The sequence below is a fragment of the Crocodylus siamensis genome, chromosome 1 (assembly GCF_052110815.1).
Source record: "Crocodylus siamensis isolate JL-2025a chromosome 1, ASM5211081v1, whole genome shotgun sequence".
Taxonomy (NCBI): Eukaryota; Metazoa; Chordata; order Crocodylia; family Crocodylidae; genus Crocodylus; species Crocodylus siamensis.
In genome coordinates this window covers 170,867,475-170,881,798 of record NC_143395.1, presented here as the reverse complement: position 1 = coordinate 170,881,798, position 14,324 = coordinate 170,867,475, and the positions used below count along the sequence as shown (strand labels likewise).

General features: G+C 39.6%; 1 protein-coding gene across 9 annotated transcripts in view; it reads right to left on the bottom strand.

Moving 5' to 3' along the window:
- ESRRG (estrogen related receptor gamma) overlaps nucleotides 1-14,324 on the bottom strand; it is a 516,894-nt gene that overhangs the window by 159,758 nt on the left and 342,812 nt on the right. For all 9 annotated transcript variants that reach the window (XM_090048878.1, XM_090048889.1, XM_090048897.1 and 6 more), the window contains one exon: nucleotides 12,087-12,502. In XM_090048878.1, coding sequence (XP_089905004.1) covers nucleotides 12,087-12,502 — 416 coding nt within the window. The remainder of the gene's footprint in view (nucleotides 1-12,086; nucleotides 12,503-14,324) is intronic.

The following is a 14,324-nucleotide window of genomic DNA, read 5'->3' as shown; positions in this document are numbered from 1 at the left end:
GAGTAATTTTCCATGGCATACAGTTCTAATGCATTATCCTGAAGGTTTCAGCTATATTGAAAACCTTGGGAAACAGGACTAGATGAAAGAGAAGTGTGTAAAGACTGTTGCACATAGCTGTCGTGCCACAAGAGTGACAACTGATTGTCTCAAAATGTTTATCAAGAGGGCAAATAAATAGGGTTATATGGCAACATTATTCCAATCACTTAGAATCCAATAATTTGGCAAAATAATGAAGCTTTCTTTATCCATTTAAACTGTCTTGCTTTAATAAATCATTTTCTATATCAGAAGACTGATCTTAATTTCTCTGCTGCAAGTTCAGAGCATCTGTGATGAAGTCAATGGAGTTACCCTACTCAGGATTTACTTCTATAGTGAAGATCAAAATCTCTCTTGGTTGCAAATGAATGAGGAAATCACAATTTTAGCAATAAAGAACAATACTTTAAAATGTGTCCAGAGTGTAAATGTTGTACTCAGAATCAGACAAGTCATCTCCATTCCATACACAGTCACATTAGTCTACTGAATGTCTCTGTACATAGGCTTAGGTTACTCCTGAGCTGTCCTTGAAGCCTCCTTGAATTTTGTTGTTCTATAAATGAAAGTATATTATTCTAAAAATGTGCTGTCCCAAGCACCCACTAACATTATTACAACTATTTTGGTAACAGTTCAAATTTATTGCACCTTGCAGATCATAAGGTCCCTTGTTTTTCTTCAGTGTACTAAAAACCGTGGAAAAGACAAAACTGTTTTCTGCAAACACTTAGCTAACTCCACAGTTCAGTGTTGCATATATATGCTAAAGGCCATCAGAATTTAGGAGGATGTTTTATCATTCTCTGGTCCAGATTAGCGAGACAATGCTAGCGAGCGAATTGGGCAGCTACTACTAGCATAACTTGAGTTTGCCCCATTCTGTCAATAGTTGGAGAGGTAGCGGTGTTATACAAAATCAACATGGCAGCTCAGGGTCTTTAAACTGGGCTGACAAGAGAAATAGAGCAATTTATAATATCTCCTGGCTGGTTTACAGAACGAAGTGGCTTCTGATTACTTATTTCAAAGTCTTTTGTACAATTAGTTTGCAGGCAATATAATTTTCTCACTTATTCCTTAATAGAATCTTGCAGTGAGCTGGCTAATAGAATAACAGGGTATATGTAAAACTCCTGCCTGAAATGCCAGTGGATAATTTGTATATTCCTTTCAGTAGCTTAATGGACTTTTACAGTTTGGCAGTTAAAGGGCTGAATAATGTAAATTAGTATGACGTTTCAAAATAAAAATATATGTCAAATCCTCACTTCCCACACACAACTGCCCTGTATTGCAATAATGCATTGGGATTTATATCAACCCTGAGTTCCTTTTCTTTCCTCTCACACAGAAAAATGTTTATTTTAAAGCATCTGCTTATTTTGCTAATGGTTTTAATTTTATTAACTGGGCCAAAAGGCATGAAAATACAAATGACATGTAGGGCATTACAAGGGAGATGTATCCATCAAAAAAAATAATGGTATTTGATCTTGAGTTAGCAATTAGAACGTTAAAGCATAAGTACATAATCTGTAGTCTGCCTGCTTTTAAATGCTTGGAGAGACAGCTTTTTTTTCACATGGCTCATTTTTTTCCATAGGTAAAAATACCACATTTTCATCTTAAAGACAGAGATACCTAAAATAAAATAAGGCATTAGGGATTCCCTGTATGACACATGGGCCCCAAGAGGAGCTTGGAAATTGATGCAGCATGGTATTTGGGGAATGAGTTGTTTTCTCAGTCTGGGTAAGCGAGTGGATATCACTGAGATCCTGGGACAGTCTTGGCAGCTACTTGTGCAAAGCGGCAGGTTAAGAAGTTTGGACCCTGAAAGTTCAAAGCATAGAAGGTAAAAGGTGACTATACTAAAAATGCAGGGCCCTTATGCAGTAGAACCCTATTAGAAATCTGATCTGAAAGATTAAAAGTATTAGTAGTGGAAAGATGGCTCTGGGAATAGGTCCATTACTGTGTAAGAGGAGGTATGGAAGAAGGTTGGTAAAACAGGTTCTTCTGGAAACAGTGAGGATCATTAGTCCCTCATTACTAAATAAGGGACAAAATCCTTGGCAATTATTCCATCAATAGATTTCAAACTTCATTGCAAAAGGATTTCTCCCCTTTTTAAGGATGCAGGAATAAAGATAAAGTGGCTGGCAGAATCCATACATTCTATTTACGGCCGATCTGGGACTAGAAACCAGGTTTTCTTGGCTCCCACAGTAGTGCTATATCCACTGTACCATGACACAAGGCCCCGGAGGAGGGAAAGGGCTATCCAGGGGGGTGACATGATACAGTCTCTGCCACTGCCACCACAGCCAGCTGCATCTCCTGAAGCCAGATCAGGAAGCAGCTGTGACAGGAACGCATGCTCTTGCCATTGCCCTTCCCAGTCCAACCCTGCATACGTCTCCTGGAAACAAGAGGCATACAGGGCAGGTGGAACTGTGCCGTGTGCCTCTGTTTTCAAGAGACACACTGGAACTGAACTGAGAAGCAGCTACAGGAACACACAGCTAAAGGCACACCTGCCTGCATTACATTATGTATGCAGGCACGCTGACTCTGCTGCAGCTCTTCCGTGTTCAGTTCAAATGTGCCTCCTGAAAACAGAGGTGCCTGGGGCAGTTTCACCCTAAGAGGGCAACAGCCTGCAGACAGATGCTGCTGCCACCAGGCGCAGCTGTCCCATGCATCTCCATTTTCAGAAGATGTGTTGAAGCTGAACCAAGAAGAGTTGCAGTAGAATACCTGCTTGCATATCATAGTGCAAGCCGGCATGTCTTTCTCTTGCAGCTGCTTCTCAGTTTGGCTCTGACCTGTCTCCTGAAAACAGAGGTGCACAGGGCAGTTTCACACCACAGCAGTGGCAGCAGTGGCATCCCACTTGAGAATTACTAATCTGAATTGTGGGCAACCCCAAATTTTTGGTGCATGGAAAGGCAGCTCACTCCAACGACAGACAGTAAATATCCATAAGTCTGGGTCTGTAAGAATCAGCAGTTGACCAAGATTTTGATGCATTTCTTCAACTGTCAAAAAAATGGCAGCACAAGAGAACTCGCCTGTGAGCCACATACCACATCCAAGTTCAGGTATATCCAACCCAAATGTTACTCTATCTTCTGTCACCCTGCTTTACCTTTTTCTTTTAAAATATAAAGTAATAAAAATATAATGAAACTACCTGAAAGAAAAAAATCTGCTTTTAAGGGAAAAAGTAATTGATTACATTTTAAAAATAGAGAATGGATTATAAAAGCACTTAGAAACCATAGTGATGAGCATAGTATAAGAATCTGAACAAAACAGAATACTTTCAGAGAATTCCAGGACAGCAGGATGCTTGAAGAAGTAAATTGGCTAATTTAGGAAGAGAGAGAAGGAAAAAGTTTTCATTGGATTTGAAAATGCATTTGAATTTTGCAGGCCCTATATAAACTGAACAGAGGACCAAATAAAATTTGCTCATTCTTGCAAACCATTCAGCTGAATGTAGAACTCAACTCAATACAAGTCAGAAGGACTGTTTGTATGAATAAGGTTAGCAAGTTTGAAGTCAACCAGGATATTTTAAGCTTAATTCTAGGGCTAAGTGCAGACAGTCAAAAAGCCCACTGAATTGATCAGTCTTTGCAGGTTAATCTAAGCTGCAGAGATTGAACCCAGAAGCAAATGAAAAGACATTCACTTTTGATTCAGGAAATGTAGCCACATGCCTTCATTGGCTCAAACCAGAAGCTGGGGAGTGCTAGAAAACACCTGCCAGCCACTGCCAAAGGGAAGAGAGCCCTCCAAGAATTTCCCCCCACCCTGCCTGCTGGAGCTGGAGAATTTCCCCCCACCCTGCCAGGGCAGATCGGGGGAGGTAGTGGCACTGAATTCATAAAAGCTTGAACAAGAACCAAGAACAGGTCCTTCTCTGAAAAATTATAACTGAATAACTATAAAAGCAGCCTACGCTCTGTATTCACTTGCTCTTCCTAATCCCCTGAGGTCTCTGGGATTTGCAGTCCATAATACCAGCAACAGGACTCTCAGGGCTGCTCATCACTTCCTCTTCCTGCTTCCAGGTTCCTCTGGGATTTGTAGTCCACAATCGCAGCCAGCACAAAGATTTTAGCAGGGCAGCTCTGTACTTAGGGAAAGATGAGTTGAACCCTCCTCCCTGGTCTCAAACCCCGCTGGAGTTTGCCGGGGGAGGGAGGAGGGTCCATTGAGGCTACTACTGAGGCCAGTGAGCCAGCACTCACTGCTCCTGCTAGGGAGCAGAGGGGTAGGAACACAGCCCAGCCCAGGACTAGAAAGCATACGGGGATGCTGTGGGAGTTTGATTTAAATTAAACCCAGAAGAGGTCTGGGACAGAAGTTTCATTAAGTGGTTTGACCTAAATCAGTAAAGTCTGATACTACATTCAGTCAGGTTTATCTTAAATCAGTTTCAGCCATTTTGAAACTTGTTTATGTGAACTGAACTTCTATTCTGCTACAGGTTTAAACCAGTTTCTGATCACTTAAACCAGTTTATGTACAACTTCTGTCCCTAGCCTAGTTGACAAATTCAGTACCTCATCCAGGCCTCTACTTCACCTTAATGATGTAGGAAGTGCCTAAATTCAATTATATGCTATTTGAACCTAATTTCGCCTGCAATTGACATGTCCACAAGTTTTCACACGTTTGACAGCAGGAACAAAACTGTTATTAGAGAATGTTTTATAAATCTGACCTAAATGGCTTCATTTTTGTAGGTTTCTAAAACCATGTATGTATATACCAGTGGATTTTCCTAACACTAGAATTTGCTTTCCTGTTAAATGTCTGATTTTGAAATCTCTCTACATGGCAAGTCAAGGATTTGGCAACAGTACTTAGTTTGAAAACTATTAAACTCATTACATTTCAGTTTAAAAAGGACCATTATTGCACTGTAGAAGAACTAAAAGCAATGTTCATCACTTGTAAAATGCAATTTTTCAAATGTTACTGTTCTGCTACCAGCAGTCCACGCACATGCAGGTTGGAGAAGAAATTATAAAGATCCTGTTTGGTACTGTTTTACATGAAATGATTGGGTCAGCTGCCTGATGTACAGTTGACAGATACCCACCATAAGAAAAAGCATTACAAGAGCCATGGTAGGACCAATACTACAAGGTGATAAGTGCCTAAGAAGTATCACATATTCTTGACTTCAAATCACAGTAAACTCATCTCCTCAGCAGTCATGGCAGAAAGGTCTACGTCACAAGGAACATGGAAACTCAATTGATCTCTCTCTCTCCCCTCTCCTCCATCCCACCCATCCACTAATAGTCTATCCACTGAACACACTGGCAGAGAGACCAGAGGAAGGTTGCAGTTATCCTGCTAAGTTTCCGTTCCACAGCTACACAGTGAACTTCAGTCTCTAGGACTGTCAATCTGGCAACTTCCACAAAAATAAAAAATATATAGAAAAATGTTTAAAAACCACTTGCTGGCTAAGACCTTGTGTCTTCTTTCAATCTAGACGGAGTTTTATAGGTGAGTCAGACATCTTCAGAAATTCAAGTTTATGGCAGCAATACAGAACCAGCCCTAATTATAAAGGCACCGACAGGTGCCACTGTACCCAGCACTATTAATAAACCATGTCTCTTTTCTAGTGTTTCTGATGGGTTTTAAACAGCCACGCCAAAATCAGAATCCTCATTCCTATTCTCCTGTAAGCTAAATGCAGTGTATAATTTACAAGGCTATAAAGGAAACAGGGATAGTAAAAATGATAGAACCACCAGTATCCTTTTAAACTTCTCTCTGTTCTCAGATTTCAGCGTGTTTATATTTTATTGTCTCATCCTGTTTTGCTGCCATAGTTGCACAATGACATTATGAGGAGATGGAGGGATGTGTAGGAGGGAATTAAAAATACCTTCCCAAGATTTTGGTTGACTGATGGGCTCAGAGGAATCTGGAGGGAGACTCCATCCTTGCTTACTTAAAACATTTTTTAAAGAAATGCTGATGTAAAGGCTTTTACTTATATAAGGAAGGTGAATGATTTAATCGGGTAATGATAGATTCAGGTGACACAGAGTGTCAGGTTCACTGGAGGGCTGCCATCTTTGCACCAAAGCCAAGATCCACAGACTACTGCACCAAAGCTTCTAGTCTGCCCCTACCTTCCTATATGAGATGTAATCTTAGATGTTGAAAAGCCGTATAAAATCTGTCTTTGTTTCCATTTCTTAAAAAAATCCTGTGCCGTGTCATTGCAGATGTAGCCAGCTGCAAGGTGTGCCAATTAACCTTTAGGAACCACTCAGGTCATGCGTAAACCAGAACCAAACTTTGTCATAGATTTTAAATGTCACCTTATCTGAATTTACATAACCAGTTCTACCTTTCCTGATTACCTTGCTGATTAAAAGAATATGTTTACTGTAAAGCATTTGCGAATGTGCAGATTAAATTGGCTCAGCAATGGGTAAATACTGCACTTAAAAGAGCACTAGAAAAATGGAATGCTATAGGGATAAAAACAACTTTGCATAACTCAAAAGGTAAAAGAGATGATCCAGTCCATGAGCATTGGTATATAGCTTGTAGTTCGAACAAGGTGTGATGTGTACTTCAGGAGCCACACTACAGCAGCCCAAAGAAGCTGAAGGCTCTTAGGTAGTCAACATAAAATGAGATAGCGGTCTCAGTCCAGTTCTTAAAGACCATAACTACTCACATGATGGAACATTTTTTGGCTACCCGGGCTGATATGTACCAGGACTGATGCACTCAGGATTAAGGTACATAAATGAGACAGCACCACGTTTCTATTGTCTCACTAGCCATGCATTACCCAACCTGTGAATAAATGGAAGACTGCAGTCTACTGTGCTGTTCATCCCATGTTTTTTTGTGTCTGTTGGGAGTTGTGGGGGGAAGCAACCCTGGAATCACATGACTGTATCTGCAAATATATAAATTTGAGTGGCATCAACTTAATTGTTGGCCAATAGGAAATAAAGTAAACTGTGAAATCTTTGTAACAATCTTGCTACCCAGCTGTTGGCTCAGCAATTGGTTGTTCTTTTCATGTTGCATTTTCATTCTAGGTTAAGGACAATAGTCACTAGAGTTTTCTACTTCATTTAGGCAGAAAAAAAAGGACAGAAAATACTTGAAAACTTTTAAACCTCATGGGGCCAATCCTGCCCTTATTGAAGACAACAGGACTTTTGCCGCTTTTTGGATGAAACTTTTGTTGAGTTAGAAGCACAGAGCAACTACATGTTTTTAAATGAAAAGCATGTATTAATTAGATTTTGACACGATAGTGTAAATAAAATCTACGAGATACAAATTTACATTGAGCTATTGTTACAAAATATATAGGACATGAAACACAGTTAGAGGCTCAGGCCAAGACCTTTGCACAGAGCTGAATCTAAAAATCTTGTTCTGTATTTCTATATTTTAATGAAATCTTTGAGTTTTCTAGATACTATGGAGCACAGCAAAAACTGTGGAGAGACCCTAAAAATCAGTGGACCATGACTATTTTTAGCAGTTGCTATTTTCTACTGTCCCTGATGTTAAGCCAGTTTTGGGAAGGATTTGGCTGTGTGTGTATTTCTGTGAGACGTTTGCAATCAGCCGTCACGTAAATTATACAAGAAGCAACCTAAGAGCAGCAGCTCTGTGAGCATTAGGCCGAGCAGAGGGAACATCCAGTTCTTCCATCTCTTAGGTGATTCAAAAAAACAGGTGGGCAGACTTCATTAGATTCTACTCAGACCTGAAGGGATCCTCATGGTGTATACTAAGCTGTGATTTTTTTCAATTAATTAATTTTTTCAATTAAATAATTATTACAATTATTTCCAATCAATGCTGATGCCATCTTTATTCCAAACTATTTACATGTATTTTTCAAAAGTCAGAGGTTTGTGAGCTATCTGCATGAAAAATGAATAAAATATTTAGCAAAGGAAGCTGTATATTGCTTTCATCCTCTCGTAACTCAAAATTCTTAACAACATTTCCTCACATTTTAGTACTAAATTAGCTGAAGATTATGCACCGTTTCAGCCTGAAGAGTTTTGCCTTTTTTTAAACAAAATCTTTCCATCTGAAAATGTGGAATTATCACCTAGTAGTTACTAAATACTAGTAAACTTTTGTAAACACAGTATATGTCCCTTTGACCATTTGAATGAAGGTAAAACTTACTCTGTACAAAGAGCCAGGCCAGAGTAAGCCCTAGGCAACACAACAGTCTCTTTTGAGGGTTGAAGTAAATTTTCTGTGGTGCTGGCTATCTTCACAAGTGTGAATGTCTCATTTTCGGTCTCAATATGCTCTTCTGAAGAAAATGGAAAGAACTCCCTTGACTTCAATGAAAAGTGTATCAGTCTCTTAGTGGGCAAAAAACTGACTTCATGACCTGAGTGCATCAGCCCAACCTTACACCTGCTGAAGTCAATGGGAGTTTTGCCAATAACTTCAACTGAGAAATGCTGTGAGCTATAATGTGAGCTCACTTAGTAGTTTATGAATAGTAACTTAGGGAAGTCTGATAAGTAACATGCAGCCTTTTACACAGAAACCTATGTTTAATTCCCTAATAGAAATGAAATATTATAATTTGAAAAAAATAATTCTTTTATTTCAGATAAGCAATTCTTACAAATTCCTACAAGTTTTTGTTCCTTATTTATGTCCCTCTTTGTATCTGCATATCTTCTTATTTATTCTTCTTTAATAATGAACTAAAACTGTTTATACCAATGTATAAACTGCAATATGAAACATGAACTCAGAGACCATATAGTGAAAAAGTAACTTCAAGAATATTTTGGCTAAATTCTGTCCTTTGTGGAAAATGACTACCAAAAAATCAAGAAGAGATATCCATACATGTTCAAATGCAAAGCCATCTCAGCTTACTCCTCCCCTAAACTATAAAGGGCATCTTTGCCTTAGTTACTTTAGGTCACTTATGTCCTATAGTTTGATCCACCCAGATGCTCAATTTTCATTATCTTAGTATGTTTTGAAAGTACTCAACACTTTCAGCTTGGACCTCTGGGCTAGGGAGAGAAGTTACACATGAACTAGTTTAAGTGATCAGAAACTGGTTTAAACCTGTAACAGAACAGAAGCTCGGTACACGTGACCCTGGCTGGGGTCTGGAGCCATGGAGGGGAGATAAACCCCACTTCCCCTGAGTACAGTTTGCCCTGCTCCTAAACTTGCTTAAAGTTACTGCTGGCTGCAACTGTGGACTACACATCCCAGAGGTACCTGGAAGAGGAAGAGGAAGCAACCCTGTACAGTCCTGCTTCTGAGATGCTGGACTACAAATCCGAGAGACCTTGGGAGCAGCGGGAAGAGGAAGTGCGAGAGATCTGTGCTCTAGCACCCCACAGCTTCTGGCCTGAGCCACTGCAGGTATGTGGCTGCATTTCCTGAATAAAAGGTAAATGTGTGTCATTGTTTTTCAGTTTAATCTTTGCAACTTAGACTAACTTGCAAAGACTGAATTGATTCAGCCTCAGTCTTTTTGAGTGTCTGTACTTAGCCTTAGTCAATAACATTAATGAAGACAACCCTGTATGTTAAATGAAGGTGGCATCTTTCTACCCCTTCCTTGATTTCTTTTATTTTTGCTTTTCCATTCAGTGCTTTTATTTGCCACGTTGCATATTTTTCTTTGTCATTGTGCAGTGACACCTGCTTATGCACTTAGTACTGTATCCTTCTTGAAAGCTTCTGCTCAGCTGCCAGCTTAAGTTGTATGGCCAAGTCCAAGTTGCTAATCTGGAGAACGATGTTTCTGTCTTGTACTTCAAGGCCCAGAAATTTGCTGTCTATGGTATAGGGTAAAATTGTACGCTATTCATTAATGCCGGAAGTCAAGGTTTTATTCAGTTACAGGGTTAGCTTCTTTATTTCACAATGAAGACAGAACTAAAATAATGGTGTATCTATTTGGTTTGTAAGATACTTATTGCACAGTAATTAAAGGTTCTTTATGAAAACCATGTTCGTTGAAGTTTAGTAGCTTCAAAATATCTATTACTCTACTGTATAAACTGTTGAACCTTCCTGATAATGTTTTTGAAGGTCAAAGGAAATTATCTAACTCAAAAGGTCTGATTTTTATGAAGCCAAGGCCTGAGGTCTGTATGCATGTGTAATTACTGTAACTGCACTCAAACTGACTACGTAATGTACAAATGAATCTAAATAAGTATACACTAACTCTGCAAACAAAGTGGCTTCAAACTTCATAACAACAATTAAAATCCAATGTTCCTCTTTTGAAAATTGTAACAAACAGTTGCAACCTCATTAATATACAATGGCTGTTTTATATTAGCATGGGCCCCAATTCAGAAAAGCTTTAACTTGATTAACTTTAATAGCATGCTTAAGTCCCTTTGACAACAATGTAACACCAGAAACAATCTTAATAATCATTTGGTATCCACCTATACAACAGTAGAGCTGTCTGATGTTACAAATATTGTATTTCTCATGCTACTGAAAATGTGTTTAATTGATTTTAATAGCAATTTTGCCTGAGTAAGAAGTATATGACTAAGCCCATTGTATAGATCTAAGTAAAAGCTTCCAGGTGGAAAAGACTGGGAAGCCTAGTGGAAGCCACTACTCAGCCTACTGAGGAAAGGGAACATCTCAAATTTCTGTAAAAAAAGGACATACCTAAATGCCTGGCCACCAGCAGGCTGCAGAATCAGCAGCAGCATCCTGCTTTCCTCAGCAACAATGCAAGGACTTTGGCGGAGAAGAGAAGTGAGAGGGGAAACTAAAAAAAAATGGGTGCAGGGACTTTTAACAGTTTTATAGAAGGGCTCAAGAACACAGCTAGGAGTGGCTAAATCAAAACAATGCTCCACCAAATTTACATTAGATATGTAGTTATACAGTCAAGAAACTTAGGTCAGTATTTTCAAATAGGGGTGCCAGAAGCTAAGAAAATACACCCAAATTTAAGCTCTCTGGCACACGTGTCTTACTTTTCAAAGACACTGACTACCTCATTGTGTTCAATGAGCTTTTCCAGGTGTTTGGAAACTTTGAAATATCAAGCCACTCTTGCTGAAGAGTTAAATTTGGGTCTGGGTGCTAGACCTTAATTTAATGTGACACTATATTCCAGAAGAGGCTGGGATTGGCCTCACATTCTTCAAACAAAACATCTTCAATTTGACTTGAGAAGATGAGATCTAAATGAAAGTAAACAGTTATTTTCTTTATGTTGGCTTCCTGGGTAAAACCAGTGGATGTGCAAACTATCACATTTGTATCGTTTAATGCTGAAATACATGGTGGCTTTTGACAAGCATTAGAAGCAGGTTTGTAATGCGGATTATAGGACCAAGACTGAAGCTCACTAACTTATTTCACGTAGAATGTTATCTGAAAGATATTTGGTGAATCTGGTTAAGGCTGCAGTAGGGTCTTAGAGGTGAAAGGCCAGGGACTAATCCACTGATGCACACAAAACACTACAGCATTACATTTTGTTTCATTTCTAAATGGATTAGAGCTTTAACAAAAATAAACTGGATTTCGCCAACCACTGAAGTGCCATTTTACAACTAGGAGCAAAGTATGCAGCAAGATGCTTATGCACAACAAGGGTAGGTTCAAGGAGGCCTACTCAAGAAGTAGCCATGGCAACCTTCAGAAAACAACCAGTTTTCTTAACAGCAATTATTTATCCATGTCCCTGAGGATCTCCTACTGAGGAAAAAAAAAGTCCAGAAACCTGAAGATGCGTAGGGTGCCACACAGTTTTGCCTACTTTGACAGTCAAAACAGAAATGCTTGTGGGCTGGACCTGACAGTCCTTTAGCTCAGACAGACCTCCCACATGAAGGCAAAAGGAGTTTTACATGAGTCAAGTCAGTTGTGCCAGATACTGGAAATATAAAGAGTTCATGGGAGAGAGGAGGAAGAGGAGTCACTGGGATTACACCGTTTAACACAGCCAGAGAAAAGTGTGAACAAGCACTAACCTTGAATTGTCCTCTTGAAGAAAGCCTTGCAGGCCTCACAGGAAGCCACCCCATAGTGGTACCCTGACGCAATATCACCACACACCAAACACAGTCTTTTGGGCATCGAGTTCAGCATATATTCACACTTGGTCTGTGAATCTTCAGCAATGGTACTGGAGCAGTCGTCATATCGTTTCCTGACTGGCACGTTGCCTCCAAGCCCCGTGGCGGAAGGGTAGAGGGGTGGCGAGTCCAGCCCATTCTGATGTCCATTCATGGTTGAACTATAGCTCCCACTGGCGTCTGAAGAGCCACCAGGGCTGTGGTGGTTGATGCTGTCCGTCAAAGAGGCGGGGCTTGATGGTTCCGTCTTGATATATGACGAACAGCTAGAATCAATGTGTCGATCTTTGCTTGACATTCTGCAGAGAAGCCTGCATTGTGGAAGAGAGGAGAAAATATTCTGTGTATTAAAGACCGTGCTCTTTAAGACTGCTCTGCAAGGGCTAGGGACCGCACATCATTCATTCGTTAGTCAATACCTCTTGTTCTACATGAAGGTAATCAGCATAATGGCATGACAGAGCTTTATCAAAGCTTCAGACAGGCAGTAAACAAAAACTTTAAAGAAACCAAATCGTCCACTCCACCCTCCCCCCCCAATTTTTCCAACTTCTAGGCTGCATGTCAATTTCAAAGCAACTCTCTAAATTCGGAATTTGTCAATTGGTGAGTCAAAGAATTCAAAACCCCATTTGGTTGCTAGAATGCATTTCATTTTCTCCCCCTGCAAAACTCCTTGCATAAATTCTACCTTCAATGAAATCAAACACTTCTAAGTTTGAACAGATAAATGTTTTGCTTGGTAACAAATGTTTATCATCATATTTCAGTAAAGCATGACTGCACTGTCTATTGATCTGACCCTGGAATTCAGGAATAACTCTCCCACTCACTTTTTTTTTTTATTAAAATTGCTGCATTATATATAGCTATTTAGTAATGGAGTAACACATCATCTTGAGATTCTAACAAATAATTAAGGCTGGACTCCAGTTTTACAAAATCTAAGTAGAATGATTCATCAGCTCTGGCTGCAATTACTTTTTAGCCATTATCCTCAGACTAACCAGTAATAACTATGCCAGTACCACATATATCTAGAACTCTATAGGAGTTGACATTTTACATGTTACATTCTGGGTAAAAAAAAATGGAGGAAATGGATAAAAGTTTTGTCTTTCAAAAGGTGAGATTCTTAACTGCCCTATTTCTTAATTCTTGCCTTTTCAGAGTTGAAAGCAGAGTAACAAGACTTTTACTCCATACTCCCTGCCCCACACACCCACAAAAAAAAATCTATTTCTTTTCTGCACCCAAAACTAAACTGTCCTTTTTCTTTTATTATCTGGAAAAGAATAGTAACTGGGAAGTTTCTGATCAGATATTACCTTTCCTGTGTGCAGCTGTAATTATAAAACCACAATAGTAAATGGCTTGCTGAGCAAAGCCTTTGACACTCTTCTGAGAAGCTGCTAATGTACAGATGACAGTCCTGAGCAACTCTCCAGTGACTTTTTCTAAGCAGAAATACAACCACTACATAAGTTCACTCAAATTACTGTGATTCTCTCTCCGAGGGCACTATGAGATCTTTTGAAAGGTGCTCCAAGGTGTGAGGAAATTAAGTAGGTGAATGTCACTGCCCGGCCCCCATTGCCCAGCCCCTCTCCAAGGAGTTAAAAATCATAATAAATGAATAGAACTAAATAAAATAAATAAATAGATCATGGCCCCTCACTAGAAAAATCCATCTAGAGCAAGATGTCAACACAACTTTGGGTGTAGGTGTCCCTAGGGCATTGGTTAGCATCTCTTCACAATGGTTAATTTTACTCTAAAAGACAAATTCCATGTGAATATGAAAAACAACCTGGCTGAGGTTTGGCAGGGGGTTTTTCCCCTCTAAACTTAAAATCAATATTTATTTGGGGTTGGGCAAACAGGAGGAGCGAGTATTGTGTGTCAGTGGAGAAGCTAAGGAAATGGGAAGGTTAAAACCGTGAAAATATCTTATGGCTCTGGACCATCTGCTTGTGCTGTCCTTTCCTCAAGAACTAGTGGGGGGGAAGAAATCCCCTTGCCAGCCTGCACTAGTGCATGCCTTTCCTTTTGCACCTGCTGCCTTGTACCCGTCACTGTTAATGAGTGCCATAATTAATAGATAGCTCTCTCTTGTCTCTCTACTTGCACTCT